General features: G+C 50.9%; 1 protein-coding gene across 11 annotated transcripts in view; it reads left to right on the forward strand.

Annotated features, from left to right (window-relative positions):
* Nucleotides 1-25,448, forward strand: part of SLC25A13 (solute carrier family 25 member 13) — a 185,855-nt gene that overhangs the window by 112,746 nt on the left and 47,661 nt on the right. For 7 of the 11 annotated variants that reach the window (XR_016222773.1, XM_051852956.3, XM_089315712.1 and 4 more), the window contains 8 exons: nucleotides 3,278-3,424; nucleotides 5,666-5,804; nucleotides 6,541-6,634; nucleotides 6,849-6,933; nucleotides 10,665-10,752; nucleotides 11,156-11,314; nucleotides 23,761-23,813; nucleotides 25,272-25,352. Coding sequence is in view for 9 of the 11 variants with exons in the window: in XM_051852956.3 (XP_051708916.3) it covers nucleotides 3,278-3,424; nucleotides 5,666-5,804; nucleotides 6,541-6,634; nucleotides 6,849-6,933; nucleotides 10,665-10,752; nucleotides 11,156-11,314; nucleotides 23,761-23,813; nucleotides 25,272-25,352 (846 nt within the window). In the remaining 2 variants the exon portion in view is untranslated. The remainder of the gene's footprint in view (nucleotides 1-3,277; nucleotides 3,425-5,665; nucleotides 5,805-6,540; nucleotides 6,635-6,848; nucleotides 6,934-10,664; nucleotides 10,753-11,155; nucleotides 11,315-23,760; nucleotides 23,814-25,271; nucleotides 25,353-25,448) is intronic. The other 4 variants (XR_016222774.1, XM_051852957.3, XM_089315713.1 and 1 more) reach the window with 1 other exon arrangement.

Here is a 25,448-nt window from a genome sequence, read left to right on the forward strand (position 1 = left end):
ACAGATGGCACGCTCCTCACTCACGTCTTCATGAGGTTGTCCGAGTGTCGGCTCTCAGGAGCGTCATTAACTCTTCCTCTGCCTGCAGCTCTTGGGGGCTCTGAGAAAGAGCGAAGGCGGGAGAAGGCCTTTAGATCGGGTCTCCCCTTCGTGTAGCTGTGGCTTAGGAAGGCAGTTCCGATGCCCTGACTGCCTCGGCATTCGCCTTTCGTGGAAAACCTTGGGAAGTTTATTCTTCTCCCATAAAAACAGATAACAGCAAAACAGAACAGTTCTTGTCTTTCCCGTAGCTCTTCAGATTCCCAAGTGTCAAATATATATTTCAGTTAAATTTCTGTCACCATTATCCAGGATAAAGCGCGAGGTGCATCACGGGCGGGCGGGAGGTTGGCATTGCAGCTCTTCTGCCTCCTGTCCCATGAGGTTAACGGCGGTACCGTATAGGGTGGCGGTGCCATTTGTAAAGTCATTCCTGTGAACAGTTTCCCAACTGTGTCTGAGGCGTAATACGCCGTTGTGGCTGCTGTATCAGTCAAGGCAGAAGCTTCGTTTGGTCCCCAAGAGGAAGAAGCGGCCAGGACTCAGACACTTTGCTGCCTCAGTAAGCCACTTGAAAGCGGGGGAGCCGCCTCACCCACTGTTTTCACTCTGGCCTTCTCCTTCAAGAACTGCATGGATCTAGCTTCTCGTTCCACTGGAATTTTAACATCCCCAGTCATTATGAGCTACTAGATGTGTATTCTCAAGCTAATCATCAACAAGGTTAAAAAAAAAAAAAAAACTTTCTTCCTACCCAATGGAGGGATCCCTGCTAGTAAGCGTGGAGGGGCGGAAGTGCTGGCCGGAGTGCGGAGTGACACTGTCCTCACAGCCACTTGCACTGTCCCGCAGCTGCGGCTCCAGCCCCCAGCCCCCAGGGAGCCCCTGTTTCCAAGTTGGCCCCCCAGGCAGGCTGGTTTTGCCTTTCTGGCCTCCTGCTTTCTGATAATATGGGTGGCCAGGGAACACGATGCTGTTTTTGGTATAATGGTCTGAAGATCTTTAAAACTCAGAGTTTTAAACTAGGGGAAATGGTAAATAACTGAAGATACCTTCCACTATTGTTGAGAGTAATCTTGGCTACCGATAGCTTTAGCAATGGGTCTAGCAATTCAAAGGCATCCGTGTTCATTCACTTTCAATTGAATACACACTGTGGTCGTTTTTCACTCCAGGGTGTTTAACAGTTGGTTTCTTCCTTCCTCCTGAATTGGAGACACTCGCACAGAGAACCCCTTTTTGTTCGATAGATCATGATTTGTTCATTCAGCTGGTTTTATGGAATACCCATCGCTGATGACAATGTCTGTAGCTAGAGTGCCACTGTATCTAAAGCATCCCCCCCAGCGGCATGCGTGGGGTAGGCGTAATCGGGACAGAGCGTCTTTCCCTGGCAAAGGTAGGGAGAAGGCAGGCGTGCTGACAATCACTTATCCTGCCAGGTAGGATAAGCCAAGTCTCATAGCTGAGTTTCGGTTGGGAGGCCTGGTTCTGTTTGTGGAAGGTGTGTCGGGCAGGCCTGAGAGCAGCTCCTGCAGGGTCATGAGGCCCTGCATGGCGCATGGGTCTTGTGTGACGAGGCAGAGGTCAGATCTGTGATTCTGAAAGGTGACTCCTGGCAAGTGCAAGGTGGACCACAGAGGTCCGAGGAGGCCCTGAGCCAGCGGGCCAGTGATGGGAGAGATGCATAGGAGGGACCTTTGAAAGCCCCAGGGGAGCTGCTCTGCTGACTGGTTTACTCTCGAGGGGAGGGAGCTTGAAGAATTGAAGGTGACAGCTTTCCAGGTGAGGTGATGAGAAAAACGACATGCCAGGAAGGAGAGCCTGGGACACATAAGGGGGTTTGTACACGGGGTGAGGGACGGCGAGTAGTGGGTTAATGGGTGTGTGGCTTTGTGGCCTTCACGAGGTCCCCGCACCTCGCATCTTTCCTCTCATACTTCAGTTTGCACTAATTCACAAGGGCAATTCATTTTTCCACAACTATAAGTCATCTCACCAAATAAAGCTGAATAATTAATTTCTTACTATTTACTAAAACTTCCTGTCATGTAAATAAATGGAAGTCCTTGAGAGCCACATCAGTAATCCTTTTTAATTGCATAGAGATGAGCTGTCGCTCTATAGGCTGAGTATTGTGAGGAAGAAAATAAAAGGCTTTCTGCAGAAGGGTGCTTGATGAGTTCTGATATGAGACTGTTTTTTGTAACGTCTTTTCATTTGAAAGGCAGAGAGAGAGAGAGAGAGATCAATCTGCCATCTGCTGGTTTCCTTCTCAGACGCCTGCAGCAGCCCAGGCTGGGCCTAGCTGGAGCCAGGAGCCTGGAACTCAGTCCAGGTCTCCCATGTGGGTAGCTGGGACCCGGCTGCTGGCAGCATCGCTCGCTGCCTCTTAGAGCGCCCTTTAGTAGGATGCTGGATCAGAAGTGGAATGGCCGGGACAGGAACCAGCACTCTGACGTGGGACGTGGGCCCCCCAAGCTGCGTCTTCACCCCTGGAGGCTGTGCTGCGTTTTGTGCGCACGCGTGCCCTCTGGGCGTGGCGACAGACACGTAGGGTTGTTCTTTTCGATCATGTGGATCAAAACTGCATTGCCAAAGAGACTGCCGCACGTTTGCCTCTTCTGACCCCCCTACCATATAACTCCTTGTGCAAGAGTAGTGGTCCGCGTATGTGGCCCTGCCTGGAGATACTTTTAACTGTCATGACCTTGGATAGAAGGCCGACTGGTATCAGGTGGGCGGGGTGGAGGTGCCCAGGACGGCCTCCCGTGGACAAGAGAACCTATCCCAGATGCTGAGAGTGCCAGAGCCGAGCAGCCCTGCCAGAGCTCGTGTTTGCAGAGAGCTGCTCTTTTCTGTCCCTTGTCACGTCACAAGTTTGTACCAGGGCGCCATTCAGAACAGCTCTCTTCTGTGTGTTTCTTTGTTCATCTGTATCACCTACGCTGGCCTGGGCTACGTCTTTGAACCTACCACTCATTCCGGTTTCCATTGTCCGTGTGCTCTTGGCTGCCAGCGGGGCCCGGAAGTGATCAGGCTTCCTCAGGTGGGAGAGTAAGGTGGAGTACACATTTCCTTATCTAAGCAAAGTTCTCGGAAGGTGATGACAGCTCTCCAACAAGCCGATGGCGCTTGTTAGGGCCAGGTAGACTCCATGTTGCTTCAGCCCAGTTTGGAAATGAACAGTCATTTGCAGTAACTGAATGAGAAACAAAGTTTTTCGCTTTGTTTGTAGGAAATACAGTTGGAGCATGCAAAGCAGGCCTTTGTGCAGCGGGACAGTGCCAAGACTGGAAGAGTCACAGCCATCGACTTCCGAAACATCATGGTCACCATCCGCCCCCACGTCCTGACCCCTTTTGTAGAAGAATGTCTCGTAGCTGTAAGTTGTCACTCACCCTAATGACATAGTTTATTCTGCCCAGTTTAAGCTCAACTAATAAGGGACTGTATGAAAAATTCTTGTAAAGTATGTATGGTTTCTTTTCCTGTCTCAAACACTACTATTTTCTTAATGTGATTGCGTTACCAAGCTTGTAGGCTAAGAGTGTGTGTTGGCTCGTTCACTGGGTGGGTTAATTTGTCGTCTGGGTGAGATGGAATATCTTCAAGCAGGGGTGGGAACTGTCTGCCCAGGGGCTGCATAAGGCCCACAAAATCATTTGGTCTGGCCCTGCTAAGGCAGCCACAGGCAAATGCGCAGTAAATCAAAATGCAGTAAATCTATAGCAGGCTAATTTTTAGGTTGATAATTTTGTATGGTCCACGAATAATGTTAATACCCAGTGGCCCTTGGCAGTTAAAAGGTTCCCCAATGCTGTCTTAAAGAAGCGTCTGGGTGCCTCTTGTATCCTTAGGGAATGGGTCCCAGGACCTCCTTGGACATCAAAATGTACACGTGGTCCAGTCCCTTATAAAAGCACCCAGTGTTTGCATGTAACTTCACACATCCTCCTGCACACTTTAAATCCTCTCTAGATTTCCTGAACCATCCAGTGCACCGAAAATGTTCTATAAATAGTTAACACCAAATGGCTCAGGGAATGAGGGTAAGGAAAAACGTCCATCCACGTTCAGTGCGGATGCGTTGTTGTTGTCTTCGTATTTTCCGTCTGCTTGGCTGAAGCCAAGGGTGCAGCATCTCCACATGTGGCAGACTGACTGTACTGCTGGGCCAAAGAAAGAAGAAAAAAAAAAGTAACACCCATGTATTGCTTGTTAGAGCAGGTTGGCAGAGCAGAAATTCTAAAGCTTGGATGCACTCACTCATCACCCATTCACTGTGTGTGTGTGCGTGTGTGTGCGTGCGTGCTCACGCGTACCTCCCTCCCCACCTTACGTCCTGAGCCCTGGGTGGTCCCACAGCAGTCTATGGTGTTGGATCCCAAGCCTTTGTCCTGGAAGAGTGGACCCACCAGGAATCACTACTAAAATCAGGTTCCAGGGGCTCCTCCAGGCCTGTGCTTCACCATCCATAGGGGCGGAGGTCTTGAAATCTAATTTGTGAAGCTTCTAGAGGATTCTATGGCTCACTCAGGTTTGGGAGTTGCTACCCAGTTGTTACTCTCTTTTGTTAATCCCAGGGAGAGAATGGTGGGTGAGTTCCCCATCACTTGGGTTTCCCACAGTGCTCACCCGAGGCAGGAAGTGGGGGAACCTTTGGGTTGTATCTTCCTGGTGTGCGACCTCCAGACAAGGCCTTCCCTACTCTGCACAGGGCTAATCCAACTCCTTTCCCTGCCTACACCCCCACCCTCACCCCACCCCCTTTCTACTTCATACAAAACTCTCATGTCAGCTATTTTAAATGATTACCAAGTGAAGATTTATGTGGTTGTTAGCTTATAAAGAAGTGCCTTCCTATTAAAAACATTTTGCCTTGTTAGAGAGGGGTAGAATTTGAAACCGCAACACTGAAGTTCTATTCATAATAGACATGCTGTCTGTTCCCCCTGCCCCCTGTGAAGAAATACAGCTCCTTTAGAATTCTGATTATCAGAATGCTAACCAGTCTCCACCCCACCCAAGCTTATGACATCTCATAATTTTACCACAATACGCTTGTTTGCCACAAGTCCCACCAGTGAAAAGTCTGTACCTAAATGATTATTTATTGCTGGTTGAAAGTAACATGACATGTCTTGATATTAACGTTAGGTTGAGCACGTTTCATAGTATGTTTGTGTTGAGATAATATAATTTTGCATGTATAAGCACACACATGTACACATGCACATAATATAGTTTCGCATATATAAGCCTTTGAGATTTGCTCATTAGATGAAATAAACCAACTTATAAAACATTTCCAATTGAAATCTGAACTCTGTAAATTACTACTGGCCCTGCTATAATCCTACACATGTATTTATTTAGTTCTCTAGGAGTTGTGTGTGGAAAGTACAAGTTCTGGTCATGATTAGTTGCAGTTACTTCCAAAAATCATTTATAGCTTTTTTTTTGTTTAATGTGAAAGAAAAATACTTATGGTCATTGCTTCTGATACATGCATTCTGGATTATGTCCAAGCTTGCATAAAATACTTGTACGTCCACTTCTGCATCTTCCTCATCTATAAATCTTCTAATTTTTCATCTTCTGTCTTATTTTCAACTTACTTGAGGCCGCTGGAGGTACCACGTCGCATCAAGTTAGTTTCTCCTATTTTAATGGATTTAATTCTCTCCTGAACAACATGGAACTCATTAGAAAGATCTACAGCACTCTGGCTGGCAACAGGAAAGACGTGGAGGTGACTAAGGGTGAGTGAGAGTAGATCTGAATTCTTGCCTGCAGGTACCTTGGGGTATTATTGTTAGAAGAGGGGAAGGCAAGGAGGAGTTTATGTTACAGATTTTTCTATCTCACTGACACGCATTAGCCATATGGTCCATGTGTGTTCTCGGTCCTTTGATCAGACAAAAGCTAACACAACAGTCTTCGCCAAGTTTTAAATAAACTGAAGACAGCCTTTAAATGGGGAAAACATGTAAAGCTTCCTAAGTGTTTTCCAATCTTGCAAGAATTGGAACTGGATTGGCGGTTCAGAAGTACATGAGAAGTTCCATAATCGTGCCTGGTGACAAAGGTAACTTGAGGGCTAAGCCTGGAACAAGATACCATCGGCATTTGAGTGTCTTTTTATATATATATAAATAGAGAATTCCTTCTGGAATTCCATAGCTTCATTAATAAAAATCCTGGGACCCGTGCACGTGGAGCTTCCTAGATGCTCATCTCCTTCTTTTCCCTGAGTGCCAGCGGGATAACATCCCGTGTGCCTTTTGCCAAGCCTTCAGGTGGCACCCAAAACCATCCCAGAGGACTGTCACGCCTATGCCTTCCCAGGACCTGAAAGGACAGCAGAAGTTCTCACCCGATTTGGACGGACTTGAATTCTAGCACTGACAATAATCAAGTTCTGTGTTGTGCGCTCATCCAGTGCGTTTAGTGGCTGTTCCTCCTTGAATCTTTCCTTTTGCCTCTTTTTCCATATAGAGGAGTTTGTTCTGGCCGCACAGAAATTTGGTCAGGTTACACCCATGGAAGTCGACATCTTGTTTCAGTTAGCAGATTTATATGAGCCAAGGGGGTAAGTTGGCTTTCTTTCTTTCTTTTTTTCTAAATTAGGTTAATAAAAGGAGGTTAGGAGGTTGGGGAAGGAGGAGGGGCAGCAATTGGGAGAGAGAAGGAAGCCAAATTAAAGTCAAGGCCGAAATACGGGAAATGAGAGCGGGTCGGTGTGGATCGTGTGAGGTAAATCCTAGTAACCGGTGTCTGCCCCGCTCCTGCTGTTTGTCCCGCAGACGCATGACCTTGGCAGACATTGACCGGATCGCCCCCCTGGAGGAGGGCACGATCCCCTTCAACTTGGCCGAGGCCCAGAGACAGGTGAGCCCCCCACCCCTGCGTCGCTGCGCCAAACGCCCCGGCAACCGGCCGCCCTTTTGGCACTGGTAGCCGATTTGCCATTTGTTCCGTTCCTGCCTCTCCAAAATCCAGACACTTAGTAAAGGCTGGAGAGAGAAATTCCTCAGAGACAGGCTGATGCACAGCCTGGAGACCCCAGGCTTCTTCCTCGCGGCGGCCCCGGGCCCCGGGCGTCCCTGCCATCCCCGCATGGGCGCTGGGCCCCGGGCGTCCCCGCCGTCCCCTCACGGGCGCTGGGCCCCGGGCGTCCCTGCCATCCCCGCATGGGCACTGGGCCCCGGGCGTCCCCACCGTCCCCGTCGTCCCCGCCGTCCCCTCACGGGCACTGGGCCCCTGGCGTCCCCACCGTCCCCGTCGTCCCCGCTGTCCCCGCATGGGCGCTGGGCCCCAGGTGTCCCCGCCGTCCCTGTCATCCCCGCCGTCCCCGCATGGGTGCTGGGCTCCGCTCTGCCCAGTATCCACACGAGATCACTTTGTTTAGTCTGGAGGCCTCGTCTACAGGCTTTTAGACGGCTTTTTCTCGGCGTTCATAAGCTATGTGGAAACAATTCTAGGAATGCTGCCTTTTATTTCACGGTTAACAGAAACCAAGTTGTTGGGGCGGTGCGAGTCCGCGCTGTCACCTCGTGTTCGGGTTCTGCCCGTGGGCCCTCGGGCGCGCGCCGTGCCCACGCGGCGCTGCTGGGTGCAATCCCCTCGCAGACTCAGCGTTGTTTCCAGAAAAAGACCTCCTTTAAGGCAAAGCCCTCTCTGACTCCTGCGAGACTTAACAGTTTCTGGCTTGAGGCTCTGGGGCTGTACGGAGACGCCAGTTTGACCACAATGGGCTGAGGCGGGCTGCATTTTTGGGACTGGCAGGCCTGGAGCCAGGACCCCCTCCTTCCCGCCCGAAGGCAGCGGGGCATTCTGCGTGCTGTGGTGGGCGTGTGCTCGGTCAGCCCCCTCGGGGCACCCCTGGGAGCCCAGTGTGTGGTCGTCTGCAGGGCGGGGTGGGGTGGGGACCGAGGAGCAGCTCTGCGCCCCTGTGCCACCAGCCAGTGCAGGAACCCGGGGATTCAGAGAGCCGGAGAGGTGCTTTTCAGATCTCCACTGCCTGCAGCCAGCAGTGCCCTGCCAGAAGTTCTCCTTCCCGCCCCTTGCGGCCTTGGAGTTGAGGATGGGTGCCTTGTATCCCGGCCCAGAGAGGGTTAGACTGGTTTAATGAGATTGACAGCAGGGGACCAGGTTTAGTGAGATTCACGGTGTGCATGTTCCTGCGCGCACCCCTGTGGGGACCCCTGCGGGCCTGCTGAGTCCAGCAAGGGAGCTCACCCGCCCATGGGCAGCCCCTGCGGGTGAGTGGGGGTCTCTGTCATCTCATTTCGGGAGCTTCGGAAAAGTTCAGTAGAAATCCCGGCTTTCACGTGTCTGTTAGATGAAGAATTAGGAGTAATGGTTCCTCCTCCCTGTTATCTTCAGAGTGTTTCTCATGCATTATTTTGATGCCAGAACACTTCTGAGTGTTGCATATTTATATCCAGGTAGATAAAATAGTGCTGCTTTTTGGGTGCATCTGTCAAAATGAACGTGCTGTTGTTTTCCACCCGCACAGGGGTACAGTCGGAAACAGCTTCTGGGATTTGCACAGAGAATGCCTTATAGTCTTCCGGATGCATATTTCTATATAACCCTATTTTCAGTTCAGTGGCTTTTGAGGAGATTCCAGATGATCTCATTGTGTCACATTGACAGCAGCTAAAACCCAGTAGGTTGATAGCTGGGGCTGGTGATTACTTTCATTGTTCACTGATTTTAATTATCGTGGCTTTTGAAAAACAAATTTTATGGAGTGTGTTTAACCATTCAACAGGTATTTATTAAGAAGTGACTATTTGTCACCCTCACTTGACAGCTCTGTGTGACACAAAATTACTGTTTCATTTGTGCAGCAGAGAAGTGTAACACTCTGAAACATTCCGGCATCCAAAACACTGAGGACAATAGGTCAGAAGGAAAAAAACAGCAAACAAACAAAAAAAATCAGCTGACCAAAAGTATGAATTTAGAGAAGACAGACAGAGGAAAAATAAAAACCACGTATAAACAACCACACACAGCCAGTGTGACCACATGTGGGTTCTCTCTGAGTAGTGCAGACGCCAGGATGTTAGTATTAATGTTACGTGACTATATAAGCACACAGAGAACTTAGTAAGACACAAAACCATGTTGTCCATAGTCTTGAAAAATTATCACAAAATCTTTGAAACGTTTAAGAAGGAAAAGTGAATCATGTAGCAAGCACCTGTCTACCCAGCCTGCTCCTTTGGGCTGCCTCTTCCTTTGTAAGACTTTATGAACATTTTTCTTCCTCTCACTTATGCTGTTAAAATATAGTATTTCTTGATGCATTTTTGTTTTAAGGCTATACCCTTATTTTTTAATTGGTTCTGTATTATTGGACATTGTTGGTACCTCCAGAATGCTGTCCCTTGAAAGAATACTGCTTTGGGACATTCTTGTAGATTGGACCTTGTTTACCTGCATGATTATTTTCTAGCCTGGCTTTTTTTTTTTTTTTTTTTTTTTTTGACAGGCAGAGTGGACAGTGAGAGAGAGAGAGACAGAGAGAGAAAGGTCTTCCTTTGCCGTTGGTTCACCCTCCAATGGCCACCGCGGCCGGCGCGCTGCGGCCGGCGCACCGCACCGATCCGATGGCAGGAGCCAGGAGCCAGGTGCTTTTCCTGGTCTCCCATGGGGTGCAGGGCCCAAGCACCTGGGCCATCCTCCACTGCACTCCCGGGCCACAGCAGAGGGCTGGCCTGGAAGAGGGGCAACCGGGACAGAATCCGGCGCCCCGACCGGGACTAGAACCCGGTGTGCCGGCGCCGCTAGGCGGAGGATTAGCCTAGTGAGCCGCGGCGCCGGCCTCTAGCCTGGCTTTTTAAAAGGAATTATTGCTAGAGAGATCCAGAGGAAGAGAGAGAGAAATAGAGCTACTGCTGTCCATTGGTTCATTCCGCAAATGTCCACAGTAGCCAGCCCTGAGCCAGGCTGCAGCTGGGAGCATGGAACTCGGTGCAGGTCTCACATGAGTGGGGAGGACCCACGTTCTTGAGCCTCCGAGAGTGCAGGTTTAGCAGTAAGTTGGCATAGGCAGTGCAGCCAGGATGGTATCCCAGTGTGGGATGTGGGCATCTCACGTGTAGCCTGGTTGTTAACAAGTAGGCCAGACACCTGCTGTAAGCAGAACTTTTACAAGTAGAATTGCAGGGTCAGAGGTTATGCATATTGTGAGGATTTGGGGGTGTATTATCCAATTTCCCTCGGCTTATGCTTGATTTAGTGACAAGTTGAGGAGGCCCTGTTTTTTTTTTTTTTTTTTTTTTCCCCAGCAGAACAAACAAACCATACAAACCCAAGCCTGCCAATCTGACAGATGAGGAATGATGTCTCACTGGTCTTTTTCAGTTTGTCTTTGATCACTGAGAGTTACACATGTGAAGATAGGTTCATAGCATGATTTTTGATGAAGAATGGCTCCGAGTTTAAATACAAACAGGAATAAAATTCATTAAGGAGAACTTAATGGCATCTAACCTACTTCCCTCTTGGGCGTTTCAGTTCTGCCGTGGATTTAGAACCAGTGAGTCACTTCTTAATAACACGTGCCTGTTTTTGTTCTGTTCCGGTCCGGTCTCCCACGCGGGAAGCAGAAGGCATCAGGGGACTCGTCGCGGCCCGTCCTCCTGCAGGTCGCAGAGTCGGCCTACCGCTTCGCCCTGGGCTCCGTTGCTGGAGGTCAGTCCCGCACCTTTGTTCCTCCTCTTCTCTCCCCTCTAAGTTTCCCTCTCAAAATATTCAAGGACAAAGCTCGCTCTCCCGTGCCCCAAGCCAGTTACCAGTCTGTACCTGTGGGTGTGGGACAGAAGCCAGGGATATTTTTTGTGCATGCTACTCGTGACCAAGTGGCACTTTTCTCTTATGAGACAGGCTTTCTAAAGGCAGCTCAGTGAGCTGGAGGCTGCAGGATGCGTGAATGAGAGTCTGCAGTTGTTTGTTAAGAGCGTGGGAAGGTGGTACACTTCCAAAAGACACGCATGTGAGATTTGCGTCTGTCCTCCGTCTTCTCTCTGACTGTCGCCACCTTCTCTTGCCTCCGGTTGACCTCAACTCCTGAAATACTGGTGTCATTTCATTCTAGCTGTCGGAGCCACTGCTGTGTATCCTATCGATCTCGTAAAAACCCGAATGCAGAATCAGCGATCCACTGGCTCTTTTGTGGGAGAACTTATGTATAAAAACAGCTTCGACTGTTTTAAGAAAGTGCTACGCTATGAAGGCTTCTTTGGACTCTATAGAGGTTAGTGCCATGCGCTGAATTCACGGGAGGTGAAATTGTCGGAGGCTTGGTTCCCCCCCTCGGTGCCAGTGGCCTGGCGAACCAGAACAGCCCATTTCTGAAATATTATTGTATAAGCACCTTCAGTGGCACAATCAGAGATTTCCAGAGAGACCACCTTCTGTAACTTATTACAGTATATTGTTACAATTGCTCTATTTTACTTGTTAATTTATAAGTTAACCTCTACTATGGGTATTTATGTGTAGGACAAAACACCGGAACACAGGGCTTGGTCTTGTTTGTGGTTTGCGGCTTTCTCTAGGGGTCTTGGTACATACCCGCCATGGATAAGCAGACACCTGTCGAGCAGGCAGCCCAGGGTTCGGCAGAGCCCCTGTGACTGCCTCTCTCTGACTGAAGTCTCCCTTCCTTTCATCTGGACTGGGGAGTTGATTCCTACCTCACTTGGGCCAGGTCCTCCACCTGCCCCTTTTCTCAGGCAAGGATTAAGGAGGGGACCAGTAGCAGAGACTGACACGCAGCCGTGGAAAGGGTCCCACCCCCTGACTGCTTCTGCCTCGGCCTTGGCCCAAGGAGACGAGACTCAATTCCCAACTCCCTTCTCCCCATTCCCTTCTGCAAGGAGGGAGAATGCACATGCATGCCCTGAAATGTGCTGGCACCACCACGCAGGGAGGCCGAGGCCAGGGTCTTCCCTCCTCCCCGTCCTGGGCCTGCTCTAGCCTTTGGTGCTCCGCTGAGGCAGGCCGGAGAGCTGTGAGCTGTGTACACCTGTGCCTCTAGGCCTCTTCTGCCATCTGCTGACTCTAGTCTTCAAATTAACTCCCACCTCAAACAAAAAACAAAAACCCTCTTGAAGGCTTTCGCCTTAGAAGCTGGGCCATTTGAAACTCCAGAGAAGTTGCACTTTGCAGGTTCTGTTATAAAGGGAGATGACCCCATCAAAGGCCTTTTGATCTCTTCTCTGCCCTCTTTCCCTTACCCCCTGCCTCCTCTTAGAATTTGGAAGGTCTTTGACCCCAGGTGATTGATGATGACCCTTGTAGGGTCACTGCCTTCCATTTGAAATACATCTCCCCCTGCTGACAGCCACCTTGCAAATGAAATGGCTCCCAAGTAGTACAAGGTTAATGTCACTGTTTCTGCTTTGCAGTGAGTCAGGCAGAAGCAAGCCACCCCTTTACCTGCTGATTTGGATGGTTTTCTGAAGGATGAGCCCTGAGCCTCCGGTCTGGGCAGCCGTCTGAGCCTTGGAGTTGCTTCGCGAGCTAACCCTATGGGCTCTTGTTGGCATTAGATTGGATGTCAGTGGTGCCCTTAGAATTGCGAGCATCCTCTCAGCACTGCTAAATGGGTTTAATTTGCCAGTGTAGACTTGGGGTTTTTTTTGTGTTCAGTTTTGAGTCCCTTCTCTTTCCTCTGTGGGCACACACCAGGCAGCGGAGCCCAGTAGGCAGGTGGTATCCAGGTTTCCCCTCTGTGCCTCAGCCTTTGGCCCCATGGACGGAGCAGCTTAAAGCAGGCCTAAGGCCTGGGCGCCGAGTGCATCTAGGTCCTGAAAGGAGGTTTCTTGTCTCGGGGTTTTGGTTCTTACATCTGCAGAATGGGAGCAGCTGCTTTTCACTTCCCCGGGAAGAGGGCCAGGGAAGAAGCTGGCATATCAGACAGACAGAGGCTCACTCCAAACACGGAGGCGGCAGCCCTTTGCCCCTCCCTGGGCTTGCAAAGTCTGTTTTCTGATGAGCTCCAGTTGCATAAGGGTAAGGGTTGGCGCTGTCCTTCCAAGGGGACCAGTAGGCTGCAGCCCTGAGATTAGCCCTGGGGCCCACCTGTGTTCATTTCTCCCAGGCTTCTTCTCTTTTCTAGTGGACAGGTTTTTTATTGATTTGTTTAAAGATTTATTTATTTGATAGAGTTACAGAGAAGGAAGACAGAGCGCACTTCCACCCTTCCATCCGCTGGTTCACTCTGCACATGGCTGAAACGGCCAGGGCTGGGCTAGGCTAAAGCTAGGAGCCAGGAGCTTCTTCCAGGTCTCCCACCTGGGCGTCAGGGGCCCAAGCACTTGGGACATCTTCCACTGCATTTCCCAGGCCATTAACAGGGAGTGGGATTGGAAGTGGAGCAGGCGGGACCCAACCATTGCTTAAAAAAAAATTACAGTAGAAATAGGAAAATCTTTGTGAGACTCAGTGGTCTAACTCTGTGTACAAAGTCAAGATATAAAATACCTACTTGTAATTTCTGAAACTCAGCATTATCACATTTGTGTACAGGACGTAAAGTACCTGCTTGTAATTCTTTGACTACATGTATCATTAAATGTAATTTTATTTTTAAAAATTTAGTTATTCCAGGAGAAAACTAAATCTTGAGCTTTGAGAGTATAGAATTGCTTTCACATAGCATCATCTGAGAATATGTCAGAGTACATCTCTAATTTGTAGACGTGTCTCGAAATATTGAGCATGTTTTTCCTTATTACAGAATTTTCCTTAACATGTAATTTTTCTCCATCAAGATAGATGTAATTGCTGCGATTTCCTGAATAGGATCATTCGGGCATGTTGCATAAGTGCGGTCTCTGTCCCCTGTTTTCAGATTACCTTTATGCAAACTTCTTAACAAAGTGGGCAGTTGGCCCTGAGACGGGGTGCTGGTGCAGCACCTGTCCTTATGATAGGCTGATAAGGCGCTTTGGCAGCGTCTGTGCTCACATAGTAAGTCCCTTTCTGTGTCCTAGTCCCTGGTGTGTGTGTGTGTGTGTGTGTGTGTGTGTCTGTGTCTGTGTCTGTGTGTGTCTGTCTTATAACAAAAATGCAGGAATCTGTATGGAAGCAGTTCCCTGGTAATGGTAAGGCAGGTTCCTGTGGAGGCAGGTTGTGTGGCTTTTCCTTGCCTGGGCTGCTGCCAGCGATGCACAGGGCCCCAGTGCTGGGAGAGCGCGAGTGAGCCGCTGCCACCACAGCACTGACACACACGGCTGTGACGGAGGGCCTTCCGCAGGCCTGTGGCTGCAGGGGCTCTAGGACTGGGAGTGCTCGCAGCTCCCTGTTTGTCTCCAGGAGTCTCCTGTTTCTGCTTGCTGGAGAAGAGGCCTTTCCGAGTCCCAGGACTGACTCACAGGACCTTCTCCATCATGCAAACTACGTTCTTTATAAGAAAGTGACGCCTGTTCCTAGATTTGTTTTTCTTTGCAAGTTTTGAAATTCAGACCCCCAGGCAAGGGGTGGTGTGTGTGTGTGTGTGTGTGTGTGTGTGTGTTTAGGGCTGTAGCATCTGAGGGTCCAGGTCTCTGTGAAGTCACCTGGGGAAGTCTGCCTCTGAGTCCCCTTCCCCCCAGCCGCCTCCCGCCAGAGCCTAGAAACAAGCTCCGGTGCTTGAAATCCCTGATGAATTACCTGACAGCTCATTGGGTTTGAATGAAAGGCATGGAATGACCAGATGAGCCAGCCATTGGCCAGCTCTAGACCCAGCATATGAAAGGGAAACCATTGATTGGCTAATCCTCCATAATTAAATGTTCTTAGCTGTCCAGGAATTGCTGATTTCTGCCTTTGAACTCTGCTACCCTGCCCTCCCTCTGATGCTTCAGGTAATGAGATGAGCATCCTGAGAAATTAGAGTGTTCTGGGAGGACTTTGGGGTAAAAGATGGGTTCAAGAGAAGCCAGGGTTCACCAGACATACGTCTGAAGAGGAAGGCTTTTGTTTCCGCTGGTGGGAGAATCCCTTAAAAGGAAAAAAACAAAAAAACAAAAAAACAAAAAAAACAACTCCAGAAGAGAAATGAGATTATTTTATGAATTAAACTTAATTTGGAGCAGTGCTTAATCTGTGAGATAATTGGCAAGGAAAAAACTCTTCATGAGCGCATGGCACCAGGCTCGGGAGGCTTCCTCCGTGCCTGCTCCAGGCTGTGTGTGTGATGCAGAGCCGTCCTCTTTCATCCTGGACTGTTCTCAAGGTGACATCTAGAGGATGCTGCGGCGACGGCTCAGGAAGCTGCAGATCCCGGAAGGAAGCTTTGCCACGCAGCCCGGGGACGCCGCGACGGTCGCAGTGATGATGGTGGTGCTGCAGAAGGGAAGAAGAGTCCAGCTTCTGAAATTCACGCACAGAGTCTCTCTTGTGCCCAATGCTGTGGTTAGAAACAGATTTGAAGTACCTAGCGCGAAAGTAAAATGATGGCGTTTCGTGACTTTGTTCTACTTTATGGGCACACGCATCTTGGCACAAACAAACCACAGTGAATCCACGAACTGCCCCAAGTTCCATTGTGGCCTCTGAATGAGAGTAGTTTAAGTCAGATTTTCTTGGCCAGCTTCTGCACGCGGAGTGTTAAACTGTGAAAAAGATCAAGAGGCAAGATAACTGGTTATAGGAAATCAAGCAAAAATGAGCCAAGGCCTTGAAAGGTGCTGGTGTTTGGCACAGTGGCTAAGACATTGCTTAGGACACCCACGTCTCATATTAGAGTGCCTGAGTCTAGTCCCGGTAACCCCACTTCCTGCTGATGCACGCCCCGGGGGGCAGCAGGTGCTATTTCAAGTACTTGCTTCTTTGCCACCCATGTGGGAGACACCGATGGAGTTCTGTGCTCCCAGCCCCAGCTGTTGGGGGAATTTGAGGAGTGAACCAGCGGGTGGGAGACCTCTGCCTGTTTCTCTATCTCTGCACTGTAAATTTTAAAAAATGAAAATTAATAATTAAAAAAAGAAATCTTGGACAGAACCTGCGCTGGGTTTCTAGGTCTCCAGAAACCTACAGTGTAACCTGAGACAGAAATGACAGCCTGCAAACCAGGCCGGCCAGAGTGTTGCTGGCGACCTGAGAGCCCCAGGCAAGAACAGTGTGAACTGAGAAAATTGGGAAAGACAAGAATTCACTGGATGAATTAGTTCCGGCCTCAAGAGTGATCATTTATACCCAGCTACTGCCATTGCTGAGACAGGAACAAGGAAACTGGTTCAGCCTCAGCACTGGGGAGATAGCGTAGACACAAGCACAGATGGCCATGACCCTGCAAGTTGTCACGTGCTCAACCGAAGACCCGAGAGAGGATGGGGTCCTTCTTCCCGGTGACCTCTGCTTCTGCAGAGCCCGGCATCAAGGAGTCGGGGAACTGGGCTTTTTCCAGACGTCATCTGGACGATTCGTTGGTTGCTGTGACACACAGCCTCCCAAGGGCGTCCCGAGGTGCATCCGTGCTAGCAGGTGGTGCTTGAAATAGGGTGACGCGCTTGGCCCAGGTGACCTGCCCTCTGCACCTTCCCCAGCTCACGGCGCAGCCCCGCTCTGGGAGGACTGCACGGCTGTGCTGGGGCTCTGAGAGGGGGGTCGTGTGGCTGGGCAGGTGGAAACAGTGCGTGCCTGGGGCCGTCTGAGCCAGAAGCCGAGGGATATGGGGATGGGAAAGAGAGCTTGAGCCAGCGCAGAGAGCAGGCCGCGGAGACTGGAGCAAGGATAACGGCCGTGAGGCAGGGCACACGCTGTGCGGATAGCTCCTGGGAGAAGGCAGCAAGGCAGCTGTCCAGGGTAGGCCAGGGCAAGGGCAGCAGCCTCGGCGGTGAGGTCAGCAGGGCGAGCATTTGCCATCGCAGGGGTGACCACCCCGTGGCACCTGTGTGCTGCTCTGGCATTGGTTCCGGGAAGGGGGCATGTGAGGGATAAATGTCCTTGGCCAAACTCCACTGCTTGGCCATGCTCCGGAAGCCTGAACCTCCATTGTATGCTCTGAGCTACTTGGTCAGCGTTGGCCCGGCCAGGCCTGAGCTTGGTGTTCACCTGCAGCTGCAGGGTTGCCTTTGTTGTCCAGTTCTTCCCTGTAGGAGGCCACTTGACCTCAAGCCGTGCCCGTGTTGCCCCGCCTGGCCTTTCTGAGCGACGGATGTACCTGCTCCGGACAACATGTGTGAGTCAGTTCATCTTCACAGTGACCCTTAGAAGATCATCCTGCTACTGGCCACTGCTGTCCCTGAGCCTGCTCACCAGTGTCTCCCGTCACTCACCGGCTCACCAGGCCGTCACCTGCACACACGCGGCCCTGGCGTTCAGTGCGCTACCTGGGGACTGGCAGGTGCAACATGGACATCTGCTGCATGACCACGTTGCTTTTGCCATGTGAAAGGGCCGGTCTGTGCCAGGTGCGGGGCCAGCATGAACAGGGGCCCAGAGGAAATTTCCAGAACCGTCTAGGGCTGAAGAGTAAGCAGGAGCACTAAATCCACTGGCGGGCGGGGCAGGCTGAGCCCAAGGGCACGGAGTGTTGGTCTGGGAGCAGAGGCAGACCTGCGTGCCGCTGCCTCACGCTGTGTTACCAGGGGTGACCACCACACTGCTCCCCCTTTCTCACTCTGGTTTCCATGAAGGGAGAGAAGGAAGAATATGGTGACCAAATGTAATATACAGTAAACAGCTACAAAACCCTTCCCTGTAGCACCTGCCGTGTGCTTGGCACCGGTCTGAGGGCTTTGCGTATTTGGACGCATCTGCTCCATTACCCCATGAAGATGGGGCCACAACTAGGCCCGCTCTGCAGCTGTGGAGACTGAGGTAGGGAGAGGTTATATCCCCCCGCCAGTGGCCAAGTGAGAAGCCAACCCAGCAGCCTGGCCGCAGGGCCTGCCCTCGGATCACTCAGCTCTCCCCCACCACCCAGGAGACATCACACTGGGAGAAGTCGCTGATCAGCAGAGGTTGGACAGTGTTTCACTTCAACTAAAGAAAGCTTGTTTTAGCCTAAGAAATGCTTGAAAAACACATTGTTTCATCCGCGCTATTTCCTCATCTCTGTCTGAAGTGAGCGAGGCCCCCAGGCACCGTCAGAGCTGAAGAGCCCTCCCACAGACGGGCCAGTGTCAAGGACGGGCCCAGTGTCAAGGACGGGCCCTGTGGCGCAGGGACAGCGTCGCGCTCCTTCCCTGATCCTGGCCGTGAACGTCGTTCAGAGTGAACCCCCTCGAGGCACTGCACTTTCTGCGTGTAGGACGTACTTGGTGAAGATCTGATAACCTGTATTCATTTTCTCATCGAATTATCCAAATACGAGGGTAATTCACAAAGTTTGTGGAAGATGGAATTAAAAAATGAATTTATTTTGGTACCTCAAAAAAAAAAAAAAAAGGGGGGGTCGGAATCCATGCCCAGATTTTTGGATAGCATTTATTTTCCACAAAGTTTCCAAGTGCCTTCAGAGGCCTCCAGTTAGCATCTTGTTTTACCAGTGAGCCTGAGAATGCAGAGTGACTTACCCAGTGTCACTGAGATGCCATCCCAGGCCTGCTCCCGCCGAAGCCCCTGCCTCAAGCTGCTCCTTTTTCCTGATGAACGCAACAGAAGTAGCTCTGATTAAGTTGGCCTTTGTATTGCATTCCTTTCATAGTCCCCCCCCCCAACCCTGTAGTTCTGGAACGCTAGTTCTGGGGGGTTCTCAGCTGTAGGGCAGCACCGTCAGCCACTCATCTGGTGCGTTGCTCAGGGGGCCGCCCCCGGGGGTGCTGCGTGAAGCTTCCATCTGCGGCTCCTGCCCGGGTCTCCTTGGGTTGCAGAAGGCACTGGGATCAGAAGGGATGGTGTGATTTATACCTCCGGCCCATGGAATTTGAAGACAAAATACAGAATTAATAGCACGGCCTGTAAATCTTTTCTCGCATTAGCAGCCCTCTGGTAGAGTCGGGTCTGCCAGGGAAGCATTGCCATATGTGCTGATGGAGCCGAGCGAAAGCGGGAAGAAGAGAAAACTAACCACACTCATAAATCTCGCTTGAGGCTGCTGGGAAACCGAATGCTGTCCTGTCAGGTTAGAAGCAACACGCACATCCCTTCTGTGTTATGAACGGTCGAAATGATTCCCCAGGACCCAGAAGAAACATCTCCTCCTGCAGTGCAAGCCCGAGCGCTGTGCTAAGATACGCAGACGCCAAGCACACTCGCACCTGACTCTCCCACGTGCGTGCAGGCAATGCCTTCCCCACACTGGCGGCTCTCAGTTACCGAGGCCGTGCGGAGCCCTGTTCCCCGTCTCCCCATGAGATCAGGCTCCTGGAACTCCCACCTCTGTGATGGTTCATTGTCCCCCAGCTGGGGACCCCTTCCAAAGAGTATCTGCCCCAGACCGGTGGTGTTGAGGCAGTAGGGTGCTGGTCTGAAGGGAGTCAGATTATAGCCCGCAGCAACCTGTGTTCTCCACCCTAGCCATCCATTAACCCCAGATGCCAACATCTGGCCTGATTCTTTGGAATAGCGAGTGACAGAGAGATCTTTCACCCATGGTTCATTCCCCAAATAACTGTAACATCTGGGCCAGGCTGAAGCCAGGAACCAAGAATTCCATCTGGGTCTCCCACGTGGATGGCAGGGGCAAAGTACTTGGTCCCTCACCTGTTGCTTTGTCAGGCACAATAGCAGGAAGCTGAATTGGAAGCAGAGTATCCAGGACATTCAGATAGGGAATACTGGTGTCCCAACCAGTGGTTTAACCCATTGTACCACAATGCTGGCCCACTTACATTTTACTTTATTTATTTATTTAAGATTTACTTATTTATTTGAAAGGCAGAGTTAGAGAGAGAACCAGAAAGAGATCTTCCACCTGCTGGTTCATTCCCCAAATGGCCACAACAGCCAGAGCTGGGCCAAGAGGAAGCCAGAAGCCTGAAACTCTATCCAGGTCTCCCATATGGCTGCAAGGGCCCAAGCACATTAGCAGGGAGCTGGATCAGACGTGGAGCAGCCAGGACTTGAACAAGCACCCATATGGGATGCTGGCTTCGCAGACACCAGCTCCTTTGTGCTTCACTTTAAAAGCTGCTTCATTAATACCCAGAACTTGGTCCCTGTTCCTGAGTGTGTCTGGGGAGAGACGTGGTGCAGTGCCCCAGGCAAGAACACAGATGCTGGGGCCAGACCACCCGTGCTGAACTGGGCTCAGGCAGCTTCTTTGAAGTCAGCTTTAGTTTCTGTAGTGAGTGATGGAGGTGAAAATAGCATTGCCTGAGTAAGGTGGTTGTGTGAATGAACTGTGTTAATTCACACAGAACACAGAGCAGGCCTGACGTGTGTTAAGCGCTCCAGGTATTGGCAGTCTTCATTATCAGCACTGTTGGTATTTATTGGGTCTTCCGAGACCCATCCGCAGGCTCCAGTAGCCTTGCCCCACCCCTAGCCTGGAAGCCGTAGGGCCTTTGCACACCCCGTCCCCTCTGCCTGCATCACGCTCCCTCCGTTCGAGCCGGTCCCTTCTCCAGTGAGCCCCTGCTTACCTGAAAGCCCGCCACATCTCCCCTCCTCCTCCGTGCTTCCCGCCTCCCTCCAGGCCTTGACACCCCCGGCTCTGGAACTCAGATCCCACTGGTTGTCAGGCGCTGGGTCCCCTTTCCTGGACTGAGCCAGAGGCACAGGCCTTGCTGTGTCCGTCCCACCGTGCCAGTCCAGGCACATGCAAGGCGTGGTGTGCTTGCTGAACAGACACATGTATGCTGCCCTCTCTTTATCTTCAATGCACAGTTTGCTCTTTTGCCTTCTGCTGTTCGCGATGCATTTCTAAATTTATGGCGAGAAAGACAAATCTCAATTTCTCGAAAGGCTGGCTGAAGTGATTGTATCCAGCGCTGCAGGCATGTGGCTCTGTGGGCTGTTTTTTATTAGCCATTTAAAAAGACTGTCATGGGGTGGTTATGGAGACAAGGGATCATCATTTAAATCACAGTGCTTTCAACATATCCACAGTTTTGGTCTACAATTTAATGATGAGAAAAATACATCTAGCAAGTAAATATTTAACTAAACATTTTGGTACTTGACCTGAATACAGTGAGTGAAATAGAGATTCAGATGTTAAGATGCAGTTTAAACAGCTTATGCCCGTATTTTTTTTTTTTTAGATAAATTTATTTGAGAGGCATTGACAGAAAACGATCTCCTATCTACTGGTTCACTCCTTAAATGCCCGCAACAGCCAGGGCTGGGCCAGGCTAAAGCACAAGCTAGGAGTGCAGTCCAGGTCTCCTCGTGGCTCCAGGGACTAGGCACCGAGCCATCGCTGCTGCCTCCCAGGGTCTCCAGGGGCAGAGCTGAGACTCGAACCCAGGCACTGTGGTGTGGAACACAGCATCGTAACTACTAGGCTGAGAGCCCAGTCCTTATGCCCCTGTTTTACCAATAGAAATCCATGTACTTTCATGGGGTACTAACTTTCTCATTTATAGGCATCTGAAAAGATTGTTAGGAGGTGAGCATGCGTGCTTTGAGCAACGGCACTGGCTTTGCCCCATGGCTTCCTGTTCCCATCTCCTCTGCCTTTGCTGCTCCGGTTCACCAAGACCGTGAAGAGCTCACCCCCACTCAGGCTGGGGAGAGCATCGCGTGGGGGTGCTTCTGGAAAGAGTGCCCCCGTGAGAGAACCAAGGCAGGAATCCCGTAGGGATCCTAGGACAGGGGTTGCCACTGGGCCTGGAAGGTGGTCAGGGCTGGCTCTGCCTGCCACGCCCCGTGGGTGTTCTCTCTCCATGGTCTCTCCTTCCGCCCACCCAGGCTTGTGTATGGTGCTTGCTTCCTAGTGACATGGGCACAAGCGTGGCTTCCAACCAGCCACTTCGCCTTCTCCACCCACAGCACCTCTACGTCTTGCGCCTCGGTGCCCGCAGGCTCCGTCTGCTGCCAGTTGTGTTCTGGAGAGGGATTCTGGCTGGGCAGCCCCACGTCGGTCCTGGGCTGTACGGCTCAGGTTGCTCAGAAGTTGGCAGGACCCAGGCAGTGGTCACGTGTGTCTGTGTGGGAGATGCAGGCACACATTTGCATGTGAAGTGCAGACAGAGCCACCCGCTCTCTGAGGCCTCAAGAGGATTTAGATCTGAACCCTATGCTCACCACTTAGCTTCTGAGTAACTTAGATGATATAATCTCCGTGCTCCTTGTTTCCTCTCAGCGGGGTGTGTATGAGGATTAAATGAGATAATACAGTGTCCCTCCCGGACGGCAGCGTGACCCGTACACAGTTCTCACGCTCAGGGTTAGCCTCCTGTGTGTCCGACACAAGGCATTTGCCTTTGATTTTTCTTCTATTTCCATTCTTGGAACAAAAGAGAATGAAAGTGTGTCTGAGCTCGGATAGGTGGGCCCACTTGTTCTGTAACTGCTCTCCTGAAATGGCCCTCGGCTGGCAGAAGCCCCGCTGCTCCCTGTGTCCTGCAGCTCGCGTGGTCCCACACAGAGCCCTTCCCCCTCCTCCCCAGGCCTGGTGCTCTGCACAAGCCGCCCCTTCCTGCAAAGAGCTGAGCGGTAGCAGTCAGACCCGGCGTTGCTTCTCGCCCAGTCCCCTGTGTGCATGCACACAGCAGTCAGGGTGGTCTTTTGAAAAGCATGAATTAGAGGTGAGCGTTCGGCACAGCAGCTGAAGTTGCCACCTGGGACGCCTGCAGCCCATGTTGGAGTACCTGGTTCAGGTCCTGGCTTCTCCACTTCTGGTCCAGCTTCATCCTGGTGGGCACCCAAGAAGCAGATGGCGTAGGTGCCTGGACCCCTGCCACCCCCGTGGGAGGCCCAAATGGAGCTCTGGGCTTCTAGCTTCAGCCTGGCCCATGCTGGCTGTTGTGGCCATTTGAGGGAGTAAACCAGCAGATGGAAGATCCATTTGTCTTTCTCTCACACTGTCTGCCTTTTGGATAAAATAAAAATAAATAAAATTTCTTAAAAAGCATTCAGGAAAAAGTTGGCACCTGTACTGAACATGAACAGACTTCATGTATATGAATTAGCACAGCACTCTCCTGCAAAACTGCCCTCCGCCTCCCTCCAGCTGACTTCAAATTAGCTGGGCCGAGGACCCTGGCCTGCTGCGTGGCTGCAGTGTCTGGCGCGTGCCACTCTCCCCGTGTGCACTTCCTGTGGCACAGGCTCATGGACGCCTCCTTTGGGAGCACAGCGGCCCTGCCCCGCTTCTGCTTCCCTGCCCGGTCTGCTCCCACCCTGGGAGTGCAGTCCGCCCTGGTTGTCGCTTCCCTGGCAGCCTGCCCTTCCTCCAGGTGAGACCAGCGTGAGCAGGACACTCACTTGTCCTGTGCTTATCGCCGAGTTGCGATGGCTGAGTGGAGGGAAGAGAAGAGCGTCGGGAATGTGTGTGTATGTAGAGGGAGTCCACTTTCAGGAGGCGGGAGGGAAATGAGCCCACGAGTGCAACAGTGAGATGTCCTCCGTCACTAACACTGCAGATTACCCAACGTGCAAATGATGTAGAATGCGAGAGGGGAGTTTGCTGGGTCTGATGTGGCCGTTAGCAGTTAGTGCTCAAACATTCCGTCCCAAGTCTTCTCATCAAAGGCAATAGCAGAAGATGGCAGCAAAGATTGCCCCAGTTTTTAAGTGGTGATCCCCTCGGTAGAGCTGTTGATTTGTTTAGTTAATGCTAATTTATTTAATATATTTCTTCTCTCTGTTGATTTTTAGGTCTGTTGCCACAGTTGTTGGGAGTTGCCCCAGAGAAGGCCATAAAACTTACAGTAAGTCTCCTGAGTTGGCGCTTCTCACTGGGGGGGTCAGCACAGAGCCGGGCACCTTCTCATCGGGGGTCAGCACAGAGCCGGGCACCTTCTCATCGGGGGTCAGCACAGAGCCGGGCACCTTCTCACCGGGGGTCAGCACAGAGCCGGGCACCTTCTCACCAGGGGTCAGCACAGAGCCGGGCACCTCACATGTGTTCTCAGGGGAAGCAGCGGGTTTCCATTTTTTTGGCGGTGCTCACTAATTGGAAGGTAGGGACACTCACCACACAACAGCTTCTGGATTCTTCCCCACCCCACCCCCAAAGTGTGTTGGTAAACTTGAAGGAGATGGGTGGCGGCTGCTGCTGTCGTCCTCACCAGCACCGCCGCGACAGCAGCCACAGCAGGATCTCCTGCGGTGCCGGCCACGTGAGGCGCTTGATGTCTGTTGTCGCTCAGCGCTTTAATCGCATGCACAGTTAAGACCCCCAGATTACAGGAGAGGGGAGTCGGCCCGTGGAGTTTAAGTAGCCTCCCCGTGTTCACGGAGATCCTGAGGGGGAGAACTGCAGGCAGGTTTTCCCACTCCGAAGCATGTGGCACCTGCTGTTAGTAGAATGTCTGTTTGGGGGTGTTCTCTAAGTACTCAGGAAGGTCAGGTGACGAGGGAGCTGGGTTCTCCTCGATGCTTCCTCAGGTAACTGCCCAGCTCCTGGCTCACATTTGGCAGGTGGTTGGTCCTCGGTTTAACTCTCTGTGGAATGGGTAGATACTGTATGTAGACATCAAAGGCCAAAACACCACCAGAAGGTTCCACTTCTGTTCTACATTGGTCCCTGGAACCCTCCTTGTGCCATTGTGTTATGTGACCTTGAGACAGCTCATGTTTGTCTCTGGTCAGAATCGTCCAGAAGCAGCATGTTTGCTCCTTAAAGTGGCTTGCAGTACAAACCATTCTGAGAATATTATATTTAATTAATTAATGTAGCTGATGTTCTTTAAGAATCCTTGAGGGACTTTTAGATACTGAATTTCTACCTGGCTGTTACATGTGCTCATGCAGATTTGTCTCGATGCGTACTGTTGTAGATGAAATCGTTAGAAGACTCGAAATGGATTGTTAATTAAACTTTATAAAGCAGTTCCTAAGTCATAAAATGCATTTTCTCCCTCTTGTCAGTATGGCTCACTCCGTGTGCTTTTGTAAGTAGAGAACATATTTAAATGTTTGACTTACGGGCCATTTGTCTCCTAGTTTTTCTCCCTGAAACACACGAGAGGCCGGATACTTTTCCTATTTTAGGAACGTTATGTTTCTTACTGTGAATCTTCTCAAACTATTTGAAGGTCTTAAGTTACGTAGTCCATGATTCCTTCCGTAGACAGAAATAACAGATATTGACAGTTGCATATTTATGCGTGTTTAATGACTTTCTTTATATTTCTCATCACCTTCTATAAATATTTCTCTTCAAGGTGAATGATTTTGTGAGGGATAAATTTATGCACAAAGATGGCTCGGTCCCACTTGCAGCAGAAATCCTGGCCGGAGGCTGTGTAAGTACCTTTTGTCAATCTCCACCCTGGAAAGACTTGTTTCGCTGCACCCCACTCTCCCATGGTGCACAGCTGAGGACTAAGGCTTCTGTTTAA

Source organism: Oryctolagus cuniculus, chromosome 16 (genome assembly GCF_051225735.1).
Source record: "Oryctolagus cuniculus isolate XC-2025 breed Fujian yellow rabbit chromosome 16, ASM5122573v1, whole genome shotgun sequence".
NCBI classification, from domain to species: domain Eukaryota; kingdom Metazoa; phylum Chordata; class Mammalia; order Lagomorpha; family Leporidae; genus Oryctolagus; species Oryctolagus cuniculus.